This window comes from Nilaparvata lugens, chromosome 1 (genome assembly GCF_014356525.2).
Source record: "Nilaparvata lugens isolate BPH chromosome 1, ASM1435652v1, whole genome shotgun sequence".
NCBI classification, from domain to species: domain Eukaryota; kingdom Metazoa; phylum Arthropoda; class Insecta; order Hemiptera; family Delphacidae; genus Nilaparvata; species Nilaparvata lugens.
In genome coordinates, this window is record NC_052504.1 from 19,996,105 (window position 1) to 20,017,825 (window position 21,721).

At 34.3% G+C, this 21,721-nt stretch overlaps 2 protein-coding genes across 5 annotated transcripts in view; one reads left to right on the forward strand and one right to left on the reverse strand.

Moving 5' to 3' along the window:
- LOC111047439 overlaps window positions 1-21,721 on the reverse strand; it is a 72,139-nt gene that overhangs the window by 19,061 nt on the left and 31,357 nt on the right. The gene's annotated exons all lie outside the window — the stretch shown is intronic.
- Window positions 361-21,255, forward strand: LOC111047456 (G-protein coupled receptor daf-37). Its single transcript, XM_022333218.2, has 3 exons — window positions 361-812; window positions 17,331-17,707; window positions 20,689-21,255. The coding sequence occupies exons 1-3, from the start codon at window positions 500-502 to the stop codon at window positions 21,058-21,060; spliced, it is 1,062 nt and encodes a 353-aa protein (XP_022188910.1). The 5' UTR covers window positions 361-499; the 3' UTR covers window positions 21,061-21,255.

Genomic DNA, 21,721 nt, shown 5'->3' on the forward strand with positions numbered 1-21,721 from the left:
AAAAATCATTCTATTTTCTCTATAAAAACATGAAATATTTTTATTACCCTATCTGAATATTTCTACTTGAATAAAGCATAGACAACTCTACCTGAATATTTCTACTTGAATAAAGCATAGACAACTCTACCTGAATATTTCTACTTGAATAAAGCATAGACATCTCTACCTGAATATTTCTACTTTAATAAAGCAGGTATAGACTTAATAATTCTCTCATGGAAAGTCAAACTATAGAAGCATGGACGAATGATATTGTATTTGAACGTAGTGAGATGTTCAGCTCTAGAGTGAGACAGTTGAGTGAAGATGGCATGGTGGGTGGAGGGGGGGGTGAGGGAAGTAGATTGGCTGCAGAGCAGAAAAGAGATGCAAAGGAAACAGCAAGAGCAGTGCCAGTGAGCACTGAGCAGTAGTCGAGTGATGAGCGGTGAGTGCAGTGCTAGTGGTGCGGGAGGTTATTAATAGTGTCGAGAGAGATGCGGGTTTGGCGGCAGAGATGACTGAGCTCGGTGACGACCACTATGCGGTGCGGTTCCGTGACGACGTGCGTTTCTGGATCCAGCGCGTGTTTGTGCCGCTGGTGGTGTTTGTCGGCCTGCTGGGCAACTCGGTGACTGTCGTGGTGCTGACGCGACGCCGCATGTCGTCCTCTACCAACACCTACCTCACCGCCCTCGCCGTCGCCGACCTCCTCTACCTGCTCGGCATCTTCTACCTCTCCGTCGAGCACTACCCTGACGTGCATCTCACCACTCACGCCTGGTACTGGGTCTACTACCGATTCATCATCTGGTTCACCGATGTTGCCAGTAAGTCCATTCACTAGTTGGGTGCTCCGGCCTCATTTAATTCATATATTGAATCATACACAAATCATATAAATGTTTGAGGAAGGAACAACAGGCTCATCAACTGTTATTTTCCCAATTTTTGATAGAAATAGTTGCAAAACGTAGGTTATGTACCTTCACTTAACCTACCTCAACCGTGCTCCTCAAGGGTCTAATTAAAAACTTGACATACTGAAATCCTGAATAACAACTTAGAATAGGCCTATAACCATCCTTGGTAAATTGAAAATCTATATGCAAAATTTCAAGTTAATCGGTTGAGTAGTTCAGACGTGAAGATGCGTCATACATGAATGTCCTATCCCTTACGTGTATAAGCCAGTTCTTTACTTTGTTATAGTATAGATTATATTCACTTATCAATATTTATCTTCAGTTTATATTATGTTAGCTATAGGCTAGTGAGATTTATGTTATAAAGTAATCACCTAAGAGCAATAGGATCACTCACACTGGATGATGCACCTTGCACTTGCTGATGGTTGCGTTCAGTGTGAGCAGCTACATGCAAGTCACAACGTGTTTTAATGACACTTTTCAAATTTTGTTTTTCGGTTCATTCATGATCAGACATGCACTTGCACACATACGTATTCAATGTGATCGAACACATGGTTTGCTATCCTGTCTGTCAATAGACAAACTACAAAGCTGTATCCTTTTCCAAATCCGCATTGTTTGTGTGTATATGAAAAAATATTATGAACTAACATAATATTTCATACAAATTATACATATTTATTATTTAATCATTAAACAATATATTTTCTTGATGGATAGAATATATTTGAGAATTAATATTTATCTATATGAATCAACAATAATTATTAATATTAGATCACATATACCAGGATAACTTGAATCACAGCTATGTACTATGGTAGGCGGTGAAAACGGGTAAGTGGCAACAATGCGTTCCTATCATTTCCACTGACTTTATATCGTGTGAATCTCACTATCAAGGTCTTAAGAAAGGTTTTTTCTATAGTCAGCTGGTCAGCTCCAGTTGAAAGGCGCCGTGTGTGCTAACTTGGGTTAAAATGCATTGAGTTGCATTCACAACCACCTATAATAAATGCCATAACCAACGAGATGACAACACTATAAGTTCTGCTAAACAGCTGTCAAATACAGCATGTAATTCATTCCAACCTATATTGAACTCTGCACTCGATTTTCACTGCTTTCAACTAGGGCTGACGTGTTGACTGAACTTACTTGTGCGACGTTGTCATTCTTCCTAAGTTAGGGCAGTCCTCTTACATTCGAGGTGAATGCGGTAATCGCCATGCAATGCAATAATTTAGCTGGGTGACAGCTGAACACGAACTTATAGAATAAAAAACTTGAAATCATAGTTTACCAGTGATTGATAATGATGTATCAAGCAAAACTAGTATATCGATAATTATAGTAAATTTAGGTTGTGTCAACTTTCAGTTATCCTATTATATTAAGCGAGCAATTTCTGTATATCTGTTTATATTTTTATATCTATAGTTATTGTTATATCTGGTTATTTATGTTCAACGGATCCCGAAAACGGCTCTAACGATTTTCACGAAATTTGGAACATAGTAGGTTTATGATATAAAAAATCGATTGCTCTAGGTCTCATCCTTGGGAAAACTCGCTGAACAACATTAAAAGGATAATTCATCCTTGGCTGAAACAGCTGTGGATAGTAAAAAAGTGAGTATGTGAAAAAACAAAAATATCGCATCCCCCAAATTCATAAGATGACGTATAGCCAGCTGTGAAATATAAACACGATCATTTTAGAGAATTGTGTTCTGTTTATCAATAAATAAAAATAACGAGTGAAGCTCGGTGCCCCGATATTGAAACATTAGTTGTTGAATGGAATGAATAGCTTGCAAAGCCTAAAGTGATCTAGAGTCGTAGATTCAGTTTGCTATCACTGCACCGATGATGCGTTCGGCTCCAGTGCATTTCTTTTGTATCGTAATACAGCAAAATAAGAAAGATAGCATAAGATATCCCATGGCATAGGTCGTTTATGATTCAAATTTCAAGTCGATTTTCTGCTAACTAAGGCCAATTAATTACTGTCGACAACTTTCTATTAATACTGTTTTGGCCGGGTGAGAGTGTAAGAACGGAACAATATTCATTAATCATTGGCTGAAACAGCTGAGACTTTCGACGTATGTGGATAGTGAAAAGTGAGCGAGTGATACTGTGGAAAATCAAAATATCGCATCCCCGAAATTCATAAGCTGACGTATAGCCAGCTGTAAAATATAAACATGATCATTTTAGAGAATTGTGATCTGTTTATCAATAAATAAAAATAACGAACGAAGCTCGGTGCCCCGATATTTTCATTTGAAATGGATAACTACAGTATCACATCTACTATGTTGGCCTAGACCTTGTATTAAAGCGTTTTAAGATCGTTGGGCAGGGCAACTAGAGATGGCTCTGTTAATTCAGATATGATGTACATTTTTAATTTTATTCTGTAGGCGAGTGAGCCTAACCTAGTGAGTGGTCTGGAGGGTTGCAACTTAATTCTGCTATTGCTGAACCATAAACCGATCAAAAAAGCTGAGAACAACAATAAGGGCCGGAAAACACGAGTGTTTTTCCGGGCGAGTCGGCACGGCACGACAGGACAAAAAGCTCTCCGATTGGCTGATTGAGTAGGCGTATCGAGAATTAACCTATCAGACAGCTTTCTGGTCCTGTCGTGCCGAGCCGATTCGTCTGAAAAAAACACCTCGTGTTCTTCGGCCCTTAGGAGGTTTATAAAAGCCAAATCTGGCAATTATTGAGGTATTCAGCGAAATATTCTAAGAAACGGGTGTTCCAAAATTGATTGTCCACTTGTTTCTAATGAACTGTTGACTGAGAAAATTTTCAATTTTGAAGATAAACCTTTCCAGTCTCTCTCAATAGTCAAAGCGTCAAGAATTAGGGCCAAGCTATACGAAGCGTTTTTTCAGGCGTTTTAGAGTCGGCAGGGCAGGAAGCTCTCCGATTGGCTGATTATCAGCCGATTCCTGAACGCCAACCCAATCAGCTGATAATCAGCCAATCGGAGAGCTTCCTGCCTTTCCGACAAAGTTTATCTGAAAACATCTGAAAAAATACTTCTTATGGTTTTGGCCCTTAGTGTATCCAAATCTTGAAAGTGCAAATTTTAATAGAATTTCTGAAAATACTTTCCATATAACTTATTTAGCTTAATCTTCAAAATTTTCGCTCATTGAACAGTCCCCCCCCCCAAAAAAAAAATTTTCTCGAATAGTTAAGTTCAATCCATTTCAATCACATTCTTCTGCATGCAATATCCAAATAATACACACTAACGGTCCATTTGAAACCTAATCCCTGGTTGATTTAGATTTACATTAAGTAGTGTAAAGATTGTACATTAAATCATTTTGGGAGGAAGAGAATTTCTCTTTATAACAAAGTAAGTTATGTCGCAAAATTAAGGACAAACTATAAGGAAACTTTTTAGGGACGATTTTCGATTTAGCTGGTAGATCATTCGGTAGTGTAGTCAGACATTTTATAAGGTAGATAAGGAAGACTTGATATAATATATCAAGTTAGTCTTGTATTATATCAGTTGAATGGAATTATTATTTCATCAAATTGATACTAATTATACAAATAATTAATACAATAATTGATTGATTATTAATTTATTGACAACTAGCTATATGTTCTGCTCATAGGAAGCTTCTCTGGCACAATCACATCAACATAATTCTATGGATCTGAACTGCATTCTAGAATCTAGATCATGTAATTGTGTATTTTTTGCGACCACTTAATTAGTGTTTACCAAGGCCGAGTTCAGACCATAATGTCATTTCCAGCGAGTATGGTATTTTCCTGATTTCAATTTAATCTGATAATTTGGCCAATTATTATTCTCAATTATGACATAATTCAAATAATAAAGATGTCATTTCACTGGTCCAGGTGCTTTGCTTTTGTATCATATACGGTACATGATAACAGATCAACGTTACACTGAATGAGATAGGTTTTATGACATAAAATGTAAAAAATTATCGAAGCGTTCATTGCTCATTCATTCTCTTCAATTCAATGCCGTATTATGCTTTCCACGAAAAGAAATCACCAAATATAACATGGAGTAGGAATATATTTCATGAATATTATCGTATCTGGTAATAATTTGCGAAGTTCACGAAATCTACGATTATTGAAACTTTGTTGAATAACGGTTCATGTCCCTATTAATACCTTCATGTCGAGGGTACTTGATATATTATTCTAAGTTATTAATCCATTTCTGCAGGACTACTTGATAGATTTATATGATTCATTAGAATCACGATAATATCTTTTCATTTTCCTGGATAACACGACCGGTTTTGGATGTGATAACTCCATTATCAAGTGTCCAAATGAATTATTTATCATAAAATTACTAATAAATTATGTTCACTTGTTTGAACTTTTTTATTATAGGATTAATACGTTTACCCTAGGAACTATGATAGATTACATCTAAGATCTAACATTGTAAAGCATCCTCTTTACTCACTTCATTAGAACAAATTAATTTTTTTTTTAATTTTATTACCATTAAAATTCCGTTAATTACTGTACTATATGTGCTTACAAATAAATAAATACATTTTTGAAATAGTAATAGTGTTGAGGATGATTGATAAATTTTGATCAGATCTACAATAAGATCCCGTGGGAAGGATATGAAGAAGCCCCACTTGTTACAACAGGAAATGATAAATTATTTTAGTAGATTGACTCAACTTTCCCATATGACAGAATTGAAAGTTCCGGTGTGGATGTCTCTAATTGGTAGAAGGTCAATTAACAAGTTTATTTTCACTGCTAGCTGACATTAGAGTAAATTCAAACATAGTTGTTGAATCAATTATACAATCAACATTATACCTAGTTTAGTTAAAATAAAATAAAATACATAATTTTTTTAATTTATAAATACTCAGGAAAGGTCTTTTGGTTGTAGTCTACATATTATTGTAGGTAAAAATAAGAATGTACTGTATTTTGGAATATTTTTTATAAATGAAAAGTTTTAGCTCCAAATATATGTTGGAATACCAAGAGAAACTCTTTAAAATAGGTTTTAAATTTATAATTTGAATGATAAATGATAGTTAAATACGTAAATCTAGTAACAAACAAGCTACAGATTAGTGTTTTTAATATTATTATTCCCCATTCTTGAAACTTTAATAATATTGAAAATTCTCATTTAAATACATATTCAAATAGAACGAACTTCTAATCACAAGAATGGATGACTCTTGTTTTTTACTTGTGATACAATTATTCACAATGAACTCCTTCGTTACACTATAGAATATATGAATTTTAGAGCAAATCATATGAATTATTGTAAAGAAAGTAAAGTGAATTATTATTGTTTGATATTTGACTTGGATATTAAAAGTTACTACTTCATTGACATTACTATGCCGACTGAAGTGAATGCTATTGACACTGGTACGCGACCAAATGTTTGCTCTGGCTGCACACTCAACTTGCGAGGCAGTAGTAGCATCACTGTATATTGAGAAAGTTCTTTCATCATCTCTGCATCATTTTATTTATTTATTCAGTCAGATAGCTACTTCAGCTCATGTTGAACAAACTTTCAAGTGTAAGTTCCATTGGCGTTTGCTTTACAAATAGAAGAGTCAGTAGCACATTGATTCAATGATTCAAATTACTGATTCGGCTATCGCGCCACATGACTGCGCCGATTTCTGTACAGCTCGTTCCATTTCGGTTATCTAAATGTAAATTGCATTGGCGGAGCATTTCTTGCGTTCAAATATTTTGAACGGTAACAATCTTTTACAACTTGTCTATTTTTAGGTAGAATCAGCAGAGTTATTCTAAGAGCAATCCCACACCAATCCAGCAATACGATAAAGTGGTAAATCTATTAAAAGATTTAAACAAATGAATACAGCTACCATGTTTATTTGGCCCAAAAACAGAATACTTGGCTTGTTTTTTTTTCATTAGGCATCTAAATACAAGAAAATTAGTGAAACATTTCAACATGATTGACTCCTTTTATTTATTATAGGTAGGCTAACAGTATCTTCAAATCCAAAAATGTGATTTTTTTCAAAGTTTTCACCTTGGAGATTTATAAGACTGCACACACACATAACTAGCAATTTTTATAATTATCATGTATATACTTTTAGAAAATTTAGGAGGTGAGTTCAGGAATGGAACTGTGTTCACATAATTATAATGGTTATTAAGTTACTGACAGCTTGGATTTTCCGTACCGATGAACGCCCCCACCACGGTATAACTATCGTCACGGCGACTATTGTCCAAAGAAAGACATGGTAGCCTGTGCCTTGGATGTGAGTCACCGTAAGCCTACGCTTCATAATGATTTATTTCCAAAAAATATTATCCTATTAAGAGAAGAGATGCACTATATTGTATTGTGAGAGGCTTTCCCACTCATTTGAAATTTTCCATAATATTAAACCCGGTTATAAAACGTATTTATTTATTGAATACAAACATAAATAGATAAGGAAATACAAGTTTCAATGATCATGATAAATCGATCTATTCCTCTTGAAAACACACATCACTCGTTCAAAAAGCTTTAGTCTAACTAAAGAAAATGGAATGAATGCATGCTCAATCGAATGTCAACAAATTTGCACTTATAATGTCGTGTATGATATGATGAATAAGCTCTGAAATAAGTTAGCCAGAACAAGAGAACATAACTATGTGAACTTCAGATGTGAAATCAAACAATCATCATCAATGATTAATCTATAATTTAATGTAAGGAAGTAAGTAGTTCTGATTTCATTTTTATATTACAACCAGATATTGGATGGAAAACTAAAGTTCAAATAGAAGATGGAATGCTGATTTTCGTAGTAAGAAGTCTAATTGCAGCCGATGTTGATAATACTTCAATGATAAATGATGGGCTGATATTATGATTCAATTTGGGTGGAACTAACTTACTCCTTGGCTCTTCATCAGTATCTCTTTATTCGTCCCGATTTTGAGCTTTCTCTCCAATCTCTGCTGCCCATTAGTCACAAGTCAATCTTCACGTCATTGATCCAGTGCATTCTTGGTCTTCCTAATCTTCGTCCTCCTGGATTCGTTGAATACACTTTCTTTCCGCTCCCGGAGTCATTCATGCCCTGCGCTTAACTTGCAGTAACTCAATGTAGACGCTACACCAGCTTTATCTCAGCTAAAATGTCTGGGTTGTTGTAAAACTCTTGTAACATTTCCTTAGTGCGGATCACTACCTACAGATAGGTCCATACATTTTACGGAGTATCTTTCTATCCCAGATATTTAGTAAGTTTTCGTCCTTCTGTATCCGTTCCCAAGTTTCTGCATATTAGTATATTAGGCCTACCACTGGTCTTATCACAGTGTTGTACACTTGCACATTCACGTTTTTGAGGTGATTCGAGAAGCATGATAGCATCTATTCCAAGCTGAAAGTTTTGCTTTCATAGTGAAACTATCTAATCACACCATTTCAATTCCTTGTAGCCTTTCATCAATTATCAGAAATTATCATATTTCATGCTACTAAATTCAAACTTATAACATACTTGAGCTGCGTTTACACCAAACCATCTTACCTTACCTTATAGATTCTAATAGATTGAACGGAACTTGACAAACACATATGTTCATCATGTGTATGATAAAATAAGTTATGTTCAATCTAATAGAATCTTTAAGGATCAAGTTATTGACATTTTGTTAATAACTTTGTTGTAAACGCAGCTTTATAATATCAACAAAGATATCATCCATTGATTAGAGAAGGCATTATTTTGATTAGCAAGGAACATTGTGCAGACGAAGTCAATAAACAGAAATCATTGCTTGTCTAGGCGAGTGCAGTAAAATGAGCAATCAACTACGACTTGATGTCAACAACATCGAATAGCTTAATAAAATATAGATTTTACGATCCTAACACGACGGGTATTAGCAGATATGTAATAGGTAGACTAAACACTGACTTAATAATTATTGCCGTCTGGACTAATTCAAGTTGCTTTTATATTGATCAATAAATAATACTCCAAGATAATTTAATTTCATTACAAAATAAAAGATACAGGATCAAGATCACACTAAGTGTGAGATTTGGAAATTCAAATTCTTTTGGATGTAACTTGCGCAAACATTATTAAAATAAGCAGTCGATCTCAAACATGTCTTCAAAAATCCTCTTGATTGAAGTGTTAGATATTTTCATTGTCCCATGTATTAATTCAATTAAGTAATCATATAATCAGTATGCTTTTTCTAACCGAATTGATAGTACAAGAATATTCCTTAAGTATAATCAGAATCGATAAAAAAGGAGTCATTGAAAAACGGTTTTAAGCATTTTTCAGGGGAAAAGCATTTTTCCCGGAAAACAAAACGGTTCCCCCTTGGGGGCAGTGCATTCCTCCAGTTTGCCATAGCTTGCGGTTTCTTTTATTTCACGAATTAAGCCTTTTTATGTTATTTTCCTTCATTTAAATTTGGCTTCTTTCAAATGTATAAATGTATTTCATGGATTTAGAAATTTTGAATAGCACAGAATGTTTCAAGCGAATGCCAGCGATCCGGCAGAATGCCAAGCAGGGAGACTACTTGATTGATTATAATTTTGTGATTGATAGATAAGTGAGAAGTCATCCAGATTAGTCAGTACCTGACGACTGCTCGTCTCAATCGAGTCTGATGAGGTTACTCAGAGTAGAAATGTAATTTTCAAGTTTTGTAGGTCTCGCTATTAAGGTCAGTTGGGCTCCTGGCCAACAGCGACTCAAAACTTATTTTCAACCACCAGTAGGAACCTACATTTTGATACAATGAATGCTTTTCGCCAACAGCTCGCAACTCGCACTTCCTAATTTTCAGCACTTTACCAAAACATATAGTCATCCAATCAACAATTATATTTTGTGAAACACACTTGGGAATTGAAACTATAAATAGAAACAAAAGCACACAAATTGTAGTAATTATAAGGATTTTTAAATCTTCTAAGATTCTAAAGCCTTCGAAACACGTGCTGTCACGGCGCACTGTTCTTTGATATAGGCTAATACTCGCATTAAAAAGCGTGAGTGTCAGTAAATGTCGGTGTAAATTAACAATAAGAAAATAACATTGCGGTGCCCGCATGTTGTTCTCTTCCAAGTTTACAACACATTTCATAAAACTACCCTCAATGCAATTGATTTTAGTTGTTTTATCTGCGTAGACTATTATAATATTTAGTTTTAATTGAGAAAATGTCGTCCTATGTTGTGCATTAATCGATTGACAATGGTAAGCTATCCAACTCTCAGCTTCATATGCTATGAATTTTGAAATGATTTTATGAAATCGTAATAAATAAACATTTCATCAGACCATAACGTTCTATTCAACCTTCAAGACTGCTGGATTCAATTTGGATAGGTTTTTAATCGACAACTGGATCTGTCACATAGTGGATAAATCAACAAGATGTATAGGATAGGGTAACCTTTGTCACGCATGTTGACCTTATTTCAGAACATTCAAGGTAGATTATATTCAAGTATGTGATTCTTTTGGCTCCTAACAAAATATCTTAGCATAGGCCTACTGTGATGTAATAATAGAAAGTCGAAATGTAGCCCAATATATCTGAGTCCACATGGGCTGTTCATATTTCTTCTTCACTATATGATGGAGATCGAATGATTAGGTTTGTGGGTAGGAGTGTATTTCCGCATTATCATTGAACTGAAAGACAACGAGTAGGCCACCACTACTAGACCCTACCACTACTACGATGACTAGGCTAGTAGTTCGTGCGTGAAATTGTGTTTTATTTGAGCAGCAAACTAGTTGTTTCAATGAGACCGAATGAATGAGTAATGAGGTGCGAGTATTATCCGTCTACTGAATTGACAGCAAAACTAGCATTAGCATACGTATTCAGCAGCCGATACTGACATCTTTCCTTTTAAAGGAAAGTGAAGTCAACCTAATTGATACGTGAACGAAACATGCCAGCGAAACAACATAATTGTGTTCATGGACGAATTGGCTATATTCAATTCTGCGGCTATTGTATCGATTTCAGTTGCACATTACAGCTATGTGGTTAGCGTATCATATTTACTTTTGTTTATAATGTGGTGGGCACAAAACCCGCAACGTATTCCAAGAGCTACCTGATTTCCAACTTTTTATGTGGATGTTTCGTGTATAAGCGTAAGATACATTTGGGAGACAAATGAATTTTCATTAATAAAATTCTCAATAACCGAAAGCATATAGGTCTGCAACAGAGTTATGACTCACAACTCTCAACACCCAATGAAACTGACATAATAAATTGCACGAGTAATTTTTATGTAAGAAGCTCCATAAGCCACCAAAATAAGTTTATAAGTTTTGGGAATAGCAGAAACCTACAGTAGATTACAAATAAGAGTAACTCTTCCTGGCTGCAGCATGTTTTTATTGGTTTATCAATGATATTTCAAATATCAAATTAAAATATACTTATATACATGTATTCGTGGAACCTGTTCAAGAATGATACAAATAATAAATTATTTATGACGTGCCGTTCCTCCTAGTGATCTACAGGTGGCGATATGAAATGACATGTATATTCTGAAATTCAATTATACAGAGTGAGTCATATGTATGAGAACCCTTCAATAAATTGGAGACTGTTGTAGATATAATACTGTAACTTCCAGGATAAGTTATTGGTCAAATACTCTACCTTTTGAAATACAACTGAGTACGCCCTCATAAGGGGGTGACTTAGGGGGTGTAACTCGAATATTTTTAATATAAACACCCATTGTGTGGTACATCATTTTTAAGGCCTTTTTAAAACAAGAAAGATGACATCGATAACAATGTTCTATGATACTTGTATCCAAAATGGCGAATGATTGAAGTTTCAGTTTTTAAGGAAATATGAGGGGTTGTAACTCAAATATTTTAAATGTAAACACCCATTGCGTGATACATCATTTTAAAGGCCTTCTAAGAACGAGAAAGATGACATCAATGAAAATGTTCTATGATACTTTTATACAAAATGGCGGCTGATTAAAATTTATCAATTATTTCTTTAAAAACTCAAACTTCAATCAGCCGCTATTTTGGATAAAAGTATCATAGAACATTTTCATTGATGTCATTTTTATCGTTTTGAGAAGGCCTTTACAATGATGTATCACACAATGGATGATTCTTGAATTTAGAAGTGTACCGTAAGGTACTTGAAAAGCTCAGGGAGAACTCATAGTAATTTGAACAGGACGGTCGCTCTTTCTTGAGCCTTTTTCTATAAATCTAGTTTATTACTGTGGTGTGCATGACAGTGCTCTCCAGTGGCGCTGCCACCACCAGGATTTTAGGGTCCTGGGCTCTGCTCACTTTATAAGATTATTCAATAAATAAAACATAAACTTTACGAATTCAAACACCCTCTATTAATCAATATCATTACAGTCACAACTACTCTCTCTCTCTCTCCTGAGCATACTGAACACTTCAATCACATTTCTACAAATTCTCTCACAACCTGCTTCTAGCGCACCTCGAAACGTTCTGTCACTTAGTTTAGTCTCTATGCGGTCATCACACTCTCGGCTCACCAATCCAAAAGTCCAATACGGTGGCCTGAGTGATGACTACGCTATTCTGATAATCAATGAATTTGAGTGGGGTATTTCAATTTTTACACTATTTAGGCTTTGTAGGTGAATTTGAAAAAATGATAACAGCTATCTGCAAAAGAATCTAAAAATTGAGAGTAGAGTGGTATTGAAATATTTCCACGTAAAACTGTAGGGAGTAGAGTATATTTACGTACGGTACTCGTTTACTGATTCGCGCTTTCCTTGACTGGAGACACGAGTAAGATCTACCAGTCAGCATTATAAATTGTTGACAGTTTAAACTTGACATAATCAAAATGAAAATGAATACAATATGACCACTAAATTACTAGTGCAACTTATTAATAGATTGATGTTTTCATGAATGACAGCAATTTTCAGACTTTTGCTGACCTCATAACTTAGCTGGTATAGACGAGGCAACGATTTGGCAGAGTTCCTGTGTTAAATTAGACTTACGTTTTATCATACGTTTCCAAAACGTCAGTTCATAACTTGGATTTCTCTTCTTCAGAATTCACTCACATCAAGACTATTGGTCAGAAAAAATAGCCCTTTGAGTACGATGTTTTCACAATACCATTGTGTATTTTCATCTTCATTAAACCGATGAATACACGTAGTTTTCCACGCAATTTGCATTCAAAATCACCATTATCATCTATTCCTACTCCATTATGTTCAAACTTAATAATGATGGAAAATTGAATACAGTTTTAATTGAAGCAGTATATAGAAGTTATAGTTGAATAATATAGTTACTAACGACTATCTACTAAATACTTAATTATAACTACTAATATTATCAGCGATGTACCACCAGGATGAAGCGATAAGATTTCTTATAACACCAATGTCAATTTTTACGATTACATGTCAATTTTAATTTTATATGTGAATGCGATATTTGGATTAGCCTATACATTTTTCGATGAGTTCTTGATAAATTTCTAGTAGATTTCAATAAATTTATTCTAAATATATTTGATTATTCATGATGATTAATGAGCATTAGGATAACTGACTTTTCCTATGTAAGAAAAAAGATGATAGTATGATATAGTATTCCAGCTTTAGGTACATTACAATATAGAGTTCACTTGTACCATGAAGTATGCAATATTTATCAGCATTATATTTTTTTATTTCTCTGATAACTGCTCGGTACAGCCATTAATGAGTATGAAAATTAATCAAAAGTGAATGATCTTTTCAATTATCACGATTAATTTTGTTAGCATTTTCTTTATTATTACGCGCGTCATGACCTTATGACACGTGTATCATTTCTAATCTTTCGTTACTAGTTCTATTACCTTCATCCATTACTAGTTATATTTTCTTTCCCATGTATACCAATATTTGACAAGAAGGAATTCTCCTAGACTCTCTATTGTTAGCTAACAAATTGTGTTAAAAAACAAAATGTAACAAAACAGGAAAAATGTTGTAAAGTTTGTTGGATATAGAATATTAATCTCTTTCTTATTGGCTTTATAGTATATAGTACTATATTCTCATAAAACACGTGAACCGTTCTCTTGGGCTAGCAAGTTGAAATACAAAATGTTCAACTATGTTGGTATAGTTGTGATTAGCTTCAACAGATTAGAAAACAATTGGCAAACAATCAAATGTTGAACGGAGAAGCAATTAGGACTAATTGAGATCGGTGCGGTGTAAGGGTGCAGTCGGTTTGTTTGTCACTGATTGAAGAGTGAACACCTCGCAAGCAAACATTGGGGCCACTCAACTTTGTTGAAATTAATGCAAATGATAAGGAAACACTTTGGCTACTGTAGGTAGGTAGTACATCCTGTTTTAGGCCAGTTCACATCAATATACTTTTGCGCACGCACTGAACCACAAGAGTTCTTGGCAGAGCTTTCTGGCACACATTTAACCAGTGTGCTTTTATTTGAAAGTAGACTTCTAGAGATTATAATCATTTTGAAGTCATAATATTTATAAAGCATATTTCGATCGGTGATGTTAGTGCTAGTAAAACATCCTTTGCGTTTGACTTGATTTCCAGATGCCCTCCCATACTTCAATAGAATTTGTTTAGACCAGCAATCGAAAGATTCTGTTATGAAATGCAGACACAATAGGGGGTTTGTTGTAGTGTTCAAATTTAGAAGCAATAATAGGGACTCCCTTGATAAATGAATAATATTACTAGGTACAGTCTGGTGATTACTGGTTCAAGTAAGAGATAAGTATCTAATTTCTAGCAGGCCAAAAATGATCAAATCTATTGAACCAAAACAGTCAATAAATTCTATATTTTATAGTATTTAATAAAATTACATAAATATAGCCTGTCATTATTTAGTCTTGATAATGGATATAATGCCAATCTCATATTATGAGAGAGAAGGGTGAGGTGAACCACATAATCGTTCTAAGATTGAAAAGTTGAAATACATAGCATGTTCTCAAAATAATAATCATTATTTTAATAATAATTTATTATTTCAATAAAAACAATCTACTCTGGGTATCTCACAGCCCAAAGAAATCAATTTTTCAAGTTTTGATATTCAGACTAGTAGCCTGATTCACCTGATTAACTAGACTAATTAAAGGCCACTATGATGAGAACTACTGTCGACGCAAGATGTCAATGGAGAAGTGAGAGATGTCAATTTAATTAATCAAAAAATTTTCGACATCAAATGTTTTCACATTTGATAGGAATAATCTCAGGTTGAGGTTTATATTTTAGAGGTATATCGTATAAACTAATAAAGTATTTTAAAAGGGCTACTTGAAGTGTGAAAATACACTTGAAAATGACATGAGTGCTGCCAGTGCTCGAGAGATTGAATCAACTCCCACGAAATATGTTGTTGTGTTGACATGTACATTTTTTCAATACATTGATACCTAACCGGTCTCATTAGGCAGGGGGAGGGGATGAATGAGGCTTCATGTTTGAGTAGCCAAAAATCGGAAAATGAAATTCTTTTGCCGCGGTACGGTAAACATACTGAAAAAACTCAATATAGAAACTCATTGAAATAGAGGAAAGTATAATCGTTCAATAACTCTATTATTGTGTATTATCTGCAAATTCAGTACGGAATTACATGGAACTACAAAATGATAAAAATAAATTTTTATTTTTGTTTCTGTTATTTTGTTATCACTGTTGGTTATTCTTGGAACGTTGTTTAGTTTTGTGCCAGTCAATGCTTTCAGCTCTGCTTCGCCTACTATCCCCCGAATAATCGAGTTAGACATTCGCCATCGCTACCGAGTAATGATTGAGGAACGATTACATTTGTTAGGCACTAGAGAGCAAACGTTACATAATTATTACGTTGTTGATGTATTTTGTTTTTTACTTGTATTTATATTATTATTTTGAAAATAGTAAAGAAAGACGCATTCATGTACATTTTGATGTATGTTTTGAATAAAGAGATTGATTGATTGATACGTTTTATTACCAATTGAGGTGAAGTAATAACATTCAATCAATAACAAAGAAATTTAACATAAAATACAAATATAACATAGATGAATTAGTTGACTTATCTTTAATAGACTTGGATTAATGTAAGATAGGTGTTTCATGTAACTTTTGTTTTTTGTTTGATCTTTGAATTATTGTTTTTCAAGGTAATTATTGAGGTAGGATAACACATTTGAGACCTTCTTAATTATGAAATTTTAGCTTGCTGAATATGAATATATTCTTATATATCGTCTTGAATGTTCAAAATTCAAATTCACCCAATTCATTAATGGTCATTTCTTAACCAGAATATAGTATGATTTTATTGTTATTAATTTATGGAAGCTAATTTATGGGATTTTCAACTATCCATCAATATCATTAGTTGATGAATAAGATAAATCTGATCCAACACTACACTTTTATAAGCATTTCTTAATACTTTATTTCTTCTAGTTTCTAAACATGAAAGTGCGTGCATTCAAGAAATATCAAAAACTGTTGATTCCATCCATGCAAATTTAAATACTGTTGATTATATTCAATAGATTTAGTTTCTCATTTGTTTCACATTTTTTCCTCTTCCATATACCAGCTAGTAGGTTCTAGTTACCATCAAACATTCTGCAAATCGTATTAAGCATTTTGTCCTGAGCTTAAAAATTCTAGTCCTCCATTCTGCAATGAATTCCAGTTGTAAACTTTATTTCTTCCTACGTTTTCTTCCTATAGCCTAAATGTGGGTTTCTGCCATGTGATGTGCCATCTGCAATACCATACAATAAGCTACTTAATGTCAATATCATCCTATCTGGTCTTGCCACTGGCCTGGTCACTGTAAAAGTAGTAGTCAGCATTTTTTATTACAATTATTATTCCAACTATTATTTTATTATTCACTATTCATCAACCTTCTAGACCTATTACATCATGTATCGCCCAAGGTATTGAGTAATAATCATCAAGTTTGAATGTTGATTTTCCTGAAAATTCTGTAGGTCTTTTAATATCATTTATAGCCAACTGTTTGGCCGGAATTAATTCCCAAGTAAACTCGATAAGCAGGTTAGATTTCCAATCTAATTTCCTTCAATAATTAGTGTGTTCTGTCTCCAAGCATTTCGACAAATTATCTCCAAATTCCTGGATCTCATATCCACTTTTTTGCGCTGAAGACTGTCCCTCGTTTGGATTCTAAGTCTTTTGTTAAGTGAAGATCATTGAAGAGATTCGATCAGCAGGGTACATTTTCTAGCCACTTTTTCATAATAATGTTTTCCCTCTTTTGAAAAATGTTTTGTCGTATAGGTGCAGTGTCGGTGTGGCTGACAGTGTCGTTTACGGTGGAGCGTTACATCGCCGTGTGCCACCCGCTGCGCGGCAAGGTCATCTGCACCGAGAAGCGGGCGAGGCGAGTTATCTTGGCCATCTTCGCACTGTGCACCCTGGCGACGGTGACCACCCCGTTCGAGTACTACGTCCGCACCGATACCAACCCCAACACCAACCAGACGTCCATCTCCATCGGACACACCGCCCTGGCCGACAACGACATCTACCGCGCCTTCTTCTACTGGTTCTGGGCGTTCGCCTTCGTCTTTGTGCCTCTTGTGCTGCTCGCCGTATTCAACACTATCCTCGTTGGCACCGTTCGCCGCAGCATACGCCAGCGCGGACTTACTGAGGTGAATACCATACAATTACTAGTGGGTACCCTGTTTTCAAAGACACGAGGTGGTTTTGGACCCTTGTACTAGGGTAATAATAATAATAATAATTCGAGTGGGTATTGGTAGTATTCACTTTCTTGGTAAGGGCTACTCGTATTTATGTAAAACATGAAAAAGTACCCTTTTTCTGATTTTATTTCATTTCTCACAAGATTTTTCGACTTATAGGGCAAGTTTCCGAGCTCGGGATTTAGCTATGTTCTAGACTTTAAACAGCTGGAGTCAGAAAATTGGCTTTCCAAAACGAGGCGTAGTCGCAGTAAATAGTTGCAGCAAAATAAATATTTATTTTCTCATTCTATAATTGGATACGTTTTTCCTTGACGAACTGAATCATTCCTAAATAATATTCAAAATAGCTGAAACTTTACACTATTTTCTCTTTATTTTATTTTGTGTTCAATTTTCTAGTTTTTCGAAATTTTGATTTAAACCTGACTTTGACTACGGCCCCGTTTCGGAAAGCCAATTTTCTGACTCCAGTTGTTTAAAGTCTAGAACTTAGCTAAATCCCGAGCTCGGAAACCGGCCCTATAAGTCGAAAAATCTTGTGAGAAATAAAATAATTTGGAAAAAGGGTACTTTTTCATTTTTTACATAAGTACGAGTAGCCCTTAGCAAGAAAATGAATACTACCAATATTTCCTATCTGCTGCATTTGTTGTTGTACTTAACTTGACGATGCCGCAGCAAAAGTTAGACTAGAATTACCCACTCGAATTATTATTATTATCATTACCCTAGTACAAGAGGCCCATAATCTCACTTTCAAGTGAGTGAGTCTATATGATATGACATTATAAGTCGAAACATTGTAGTGATAATTAAAATGGAGTTAAAAAAGGTTACTTTGATTCTTCAATTTTTACATGGGTAGTTCTACATGGGTAGTAAAAACAAATATCCAGTACTTATTTAGAAAAACATATAATACACAATTCACTTAAACCCAGTTCTATTTAATTGTTTATACCATTACTTCATGTGTTAAGTGTTCTAGAGAAGTATAAAAAACTACAATAGATGAATATATTGTAAAAATGAGGATGGAAAATGTGAAATTTATCAGTAAGTAACATGATAGTAGAATCAAAGTACATTACTGCCAATTCCCGAAGTGAATTATTACTCATAGTTCAAGCACTGAGTTTGCTTACAACACCTGTGTCATATCAATATGAAAAACTATTGTTACAGTAAATCAACAAATAATACTGTTAACAGTGATCAAGCACTTGCCTGTTACATCACAATTCAAATAGTGCCTTCACTGTCTTTAAAGTGGACCTAAATTAGTGGCATTGAATCTATTAGGCTTACATGTCTATAATTCAAATAGAAATAATTTGCAATATATTATTATTAGTGTATGGCTTGGATTGTGAGGAGTCCCGCTCCTAGGAAGTTCCACTCGACATAACCACAATCTCCCATGACGGAACACTGTAATAGTTATTCTTGATTTTCACATAAATATCATTTTGAAAAAGCTTCTATTAATTTTAGAAAGCCAAAAACACAAACTAAAACACCAGAATCACTAATCCACGTTCGGGAAATTTAGATTTTCTTCACGATGTGATTGTGTTATAAACGTTGCTTCTCACAGCACATCACTTCATACGGATATGGTATTCACCCCTTAACCAACTCATAACCATAAACCTCATTTTAGATTAGATTTCTTTATTTATGTATGTTACAATATTTACTGGCTTATACACTAATTTACATTAAATGACGATGATGCTAGTTATTCAACGAATTTTACAAAGTATAAATAATTAATCAATGAGAATAAAGATTGGATGCAATTAGAATAACGAAAATATAATAATGTGATGTAACTTCATAAATCGGCGGTGTTTCAACAAATAATTGTTGATTCTCTAAGAAGGATATAAAATATCCTTCCCATTAACACACGACCGGGTTGTGATGAATTAGAGCTGTTGGGAATTATAACTCGAAGTAATGCTCAAATAAGAAACTCTACTTAATAAGTTAAAAACTAGTTGATTTGAATCTTAAGGTGCGTACAGATATACGCGCCGCGAACATGAGCAATTCACTTTTAATCAGCTGATTCATATCTGTATTTTTACAGAAACGGCAAGATACAGATATAAAAAGCTTGGCATCAGCTGATTAAAAGTGAATTGCTCATGTTCGCGTCGCGTAAATCTGTACGCACCTCTAGAATTATGGGATGAATGAATGAATGAAATTAGAATAATAGTGAATACAATATTGCATTAATAATTAAAATTAGTTAAATGGAACAAACGTTATATGGTGGGATTTAAATTAAAATTTTAGAAATTGATTGAGTAATATTGACAATATACAATACTAAAGAACAGAGAATCTTGAGATGGGAAGATGAATATGCATTATGTAGAATGGAGATGGGATGTGGAAAATGGATGAATGAAAGGAATGAAGAAATTTTAAGGAGGTTAATGAGTACAAAATCATCCATAAACAATATTTCATGAATGCAATGCAGTACTTTGGCCTTTGAAGAGCAGGTATCTAGAAAATATTGTATAATATTGAAGTGAACAGTGGTCTAGTGGATAGAGCGTTGCAGTCTTGGGATCCCGGATTCAAACCTAGGAATCACATAAAGCTTATATCCAAGTCTCTCCCACGCTATAAGTTGGGTAAGTTGAACTGTCGGTCCAGTCTGAAGTATAACAGTCGTAAGTCCCATGGATGTCTTCAATTCAGGTCAGATGGGACAATTCCTCAAGGGACTCCTCACCAATATAAAGCCATATGTCAAACAAAGCTTTGAAGTAAAAATTCGCCTTCTCAACTTTTTTAGCCAAGAGAACCAGTGAACAATGGAATTTCAAAAGAAACCTGTGACATTTAAATGCTAAAGATTTGGTAACTGATGAAATAATGCAGTTTGATGTATTTTTTTGCAGGTGGAAACCAACTGCCGACAGAAGCAAGAGAACAAGATCACAATGACGCTGATAGCCGTAGTGTTTCTGTTCATGGTGTGTCAGACGCCGCAGGCATTCCTTCTCATAGTCACTTACTTCTACAGTCCAAGTAGAAAATCGCTGGGACACTTTGTGCTCAGAGGACTTGGTAATATTGCCAATTTCCTAGTGGCTATCAATGCAGCGTCAAATTTCATTTTATATTGTGCTATGAGTGATAAGTACAAGAGGACTTTGATAATAACATTTTTTCCATGCCTATCCACTAGGCATAGGAGATCACATACTTTCAATTCGAATGTTGCAAGCTATGAAAATTCATCTATACGTATTGTATCGAGGCATTCGTGATTTTTAATCTTCGATTGACCTCTTGAAACCACTTTTTCATCTACTTCACATTGTTCATATATTTTCGTCTTGTAATTCGATCATGAGTATTATTTAATTTCGTGTGAGAATAGAATAATTAATATCAATAAGGAGACCATTCTTATAAAAATATTGTATGTTATTGTAAATACAAAGAAAACTAAAACCGTTCAATTTGTGAAATTTTAATAATGTTCCTCAAGTTTGCCATATACAAGAAAGAAAATAATGAACAGATAATGAACATAAATTGAACAGATTATAATGTTCTAACAATTCATAAACTGAAAACCTCTAATATGTTACCAACCAGCATATATTTGAAAAAGAAATATCCATAAACAATATCTCAAAAAAACGAAAGTCAAAATGATTGCACATTTTGAAACTACTATTAACACTTATTTCTTGCTCTTGGAATTATTTGATTTTGGTTTCTGAGGCGTATGAGATTTTGAATCAGAATGATACAGAGCGTTCTTGATAGTCATAGCCAGTTGATCAGACTGTTCTTTGGTAGAGTTCTGAGAAACGTAAGAATTTAAATGAGCATTATTATTTACTTTGACACAGAAGCATAACTACCTACATTCATAATAAGTGTAGCAGGGTAATTGGAGTAGTGAAATGCGGTGGATTC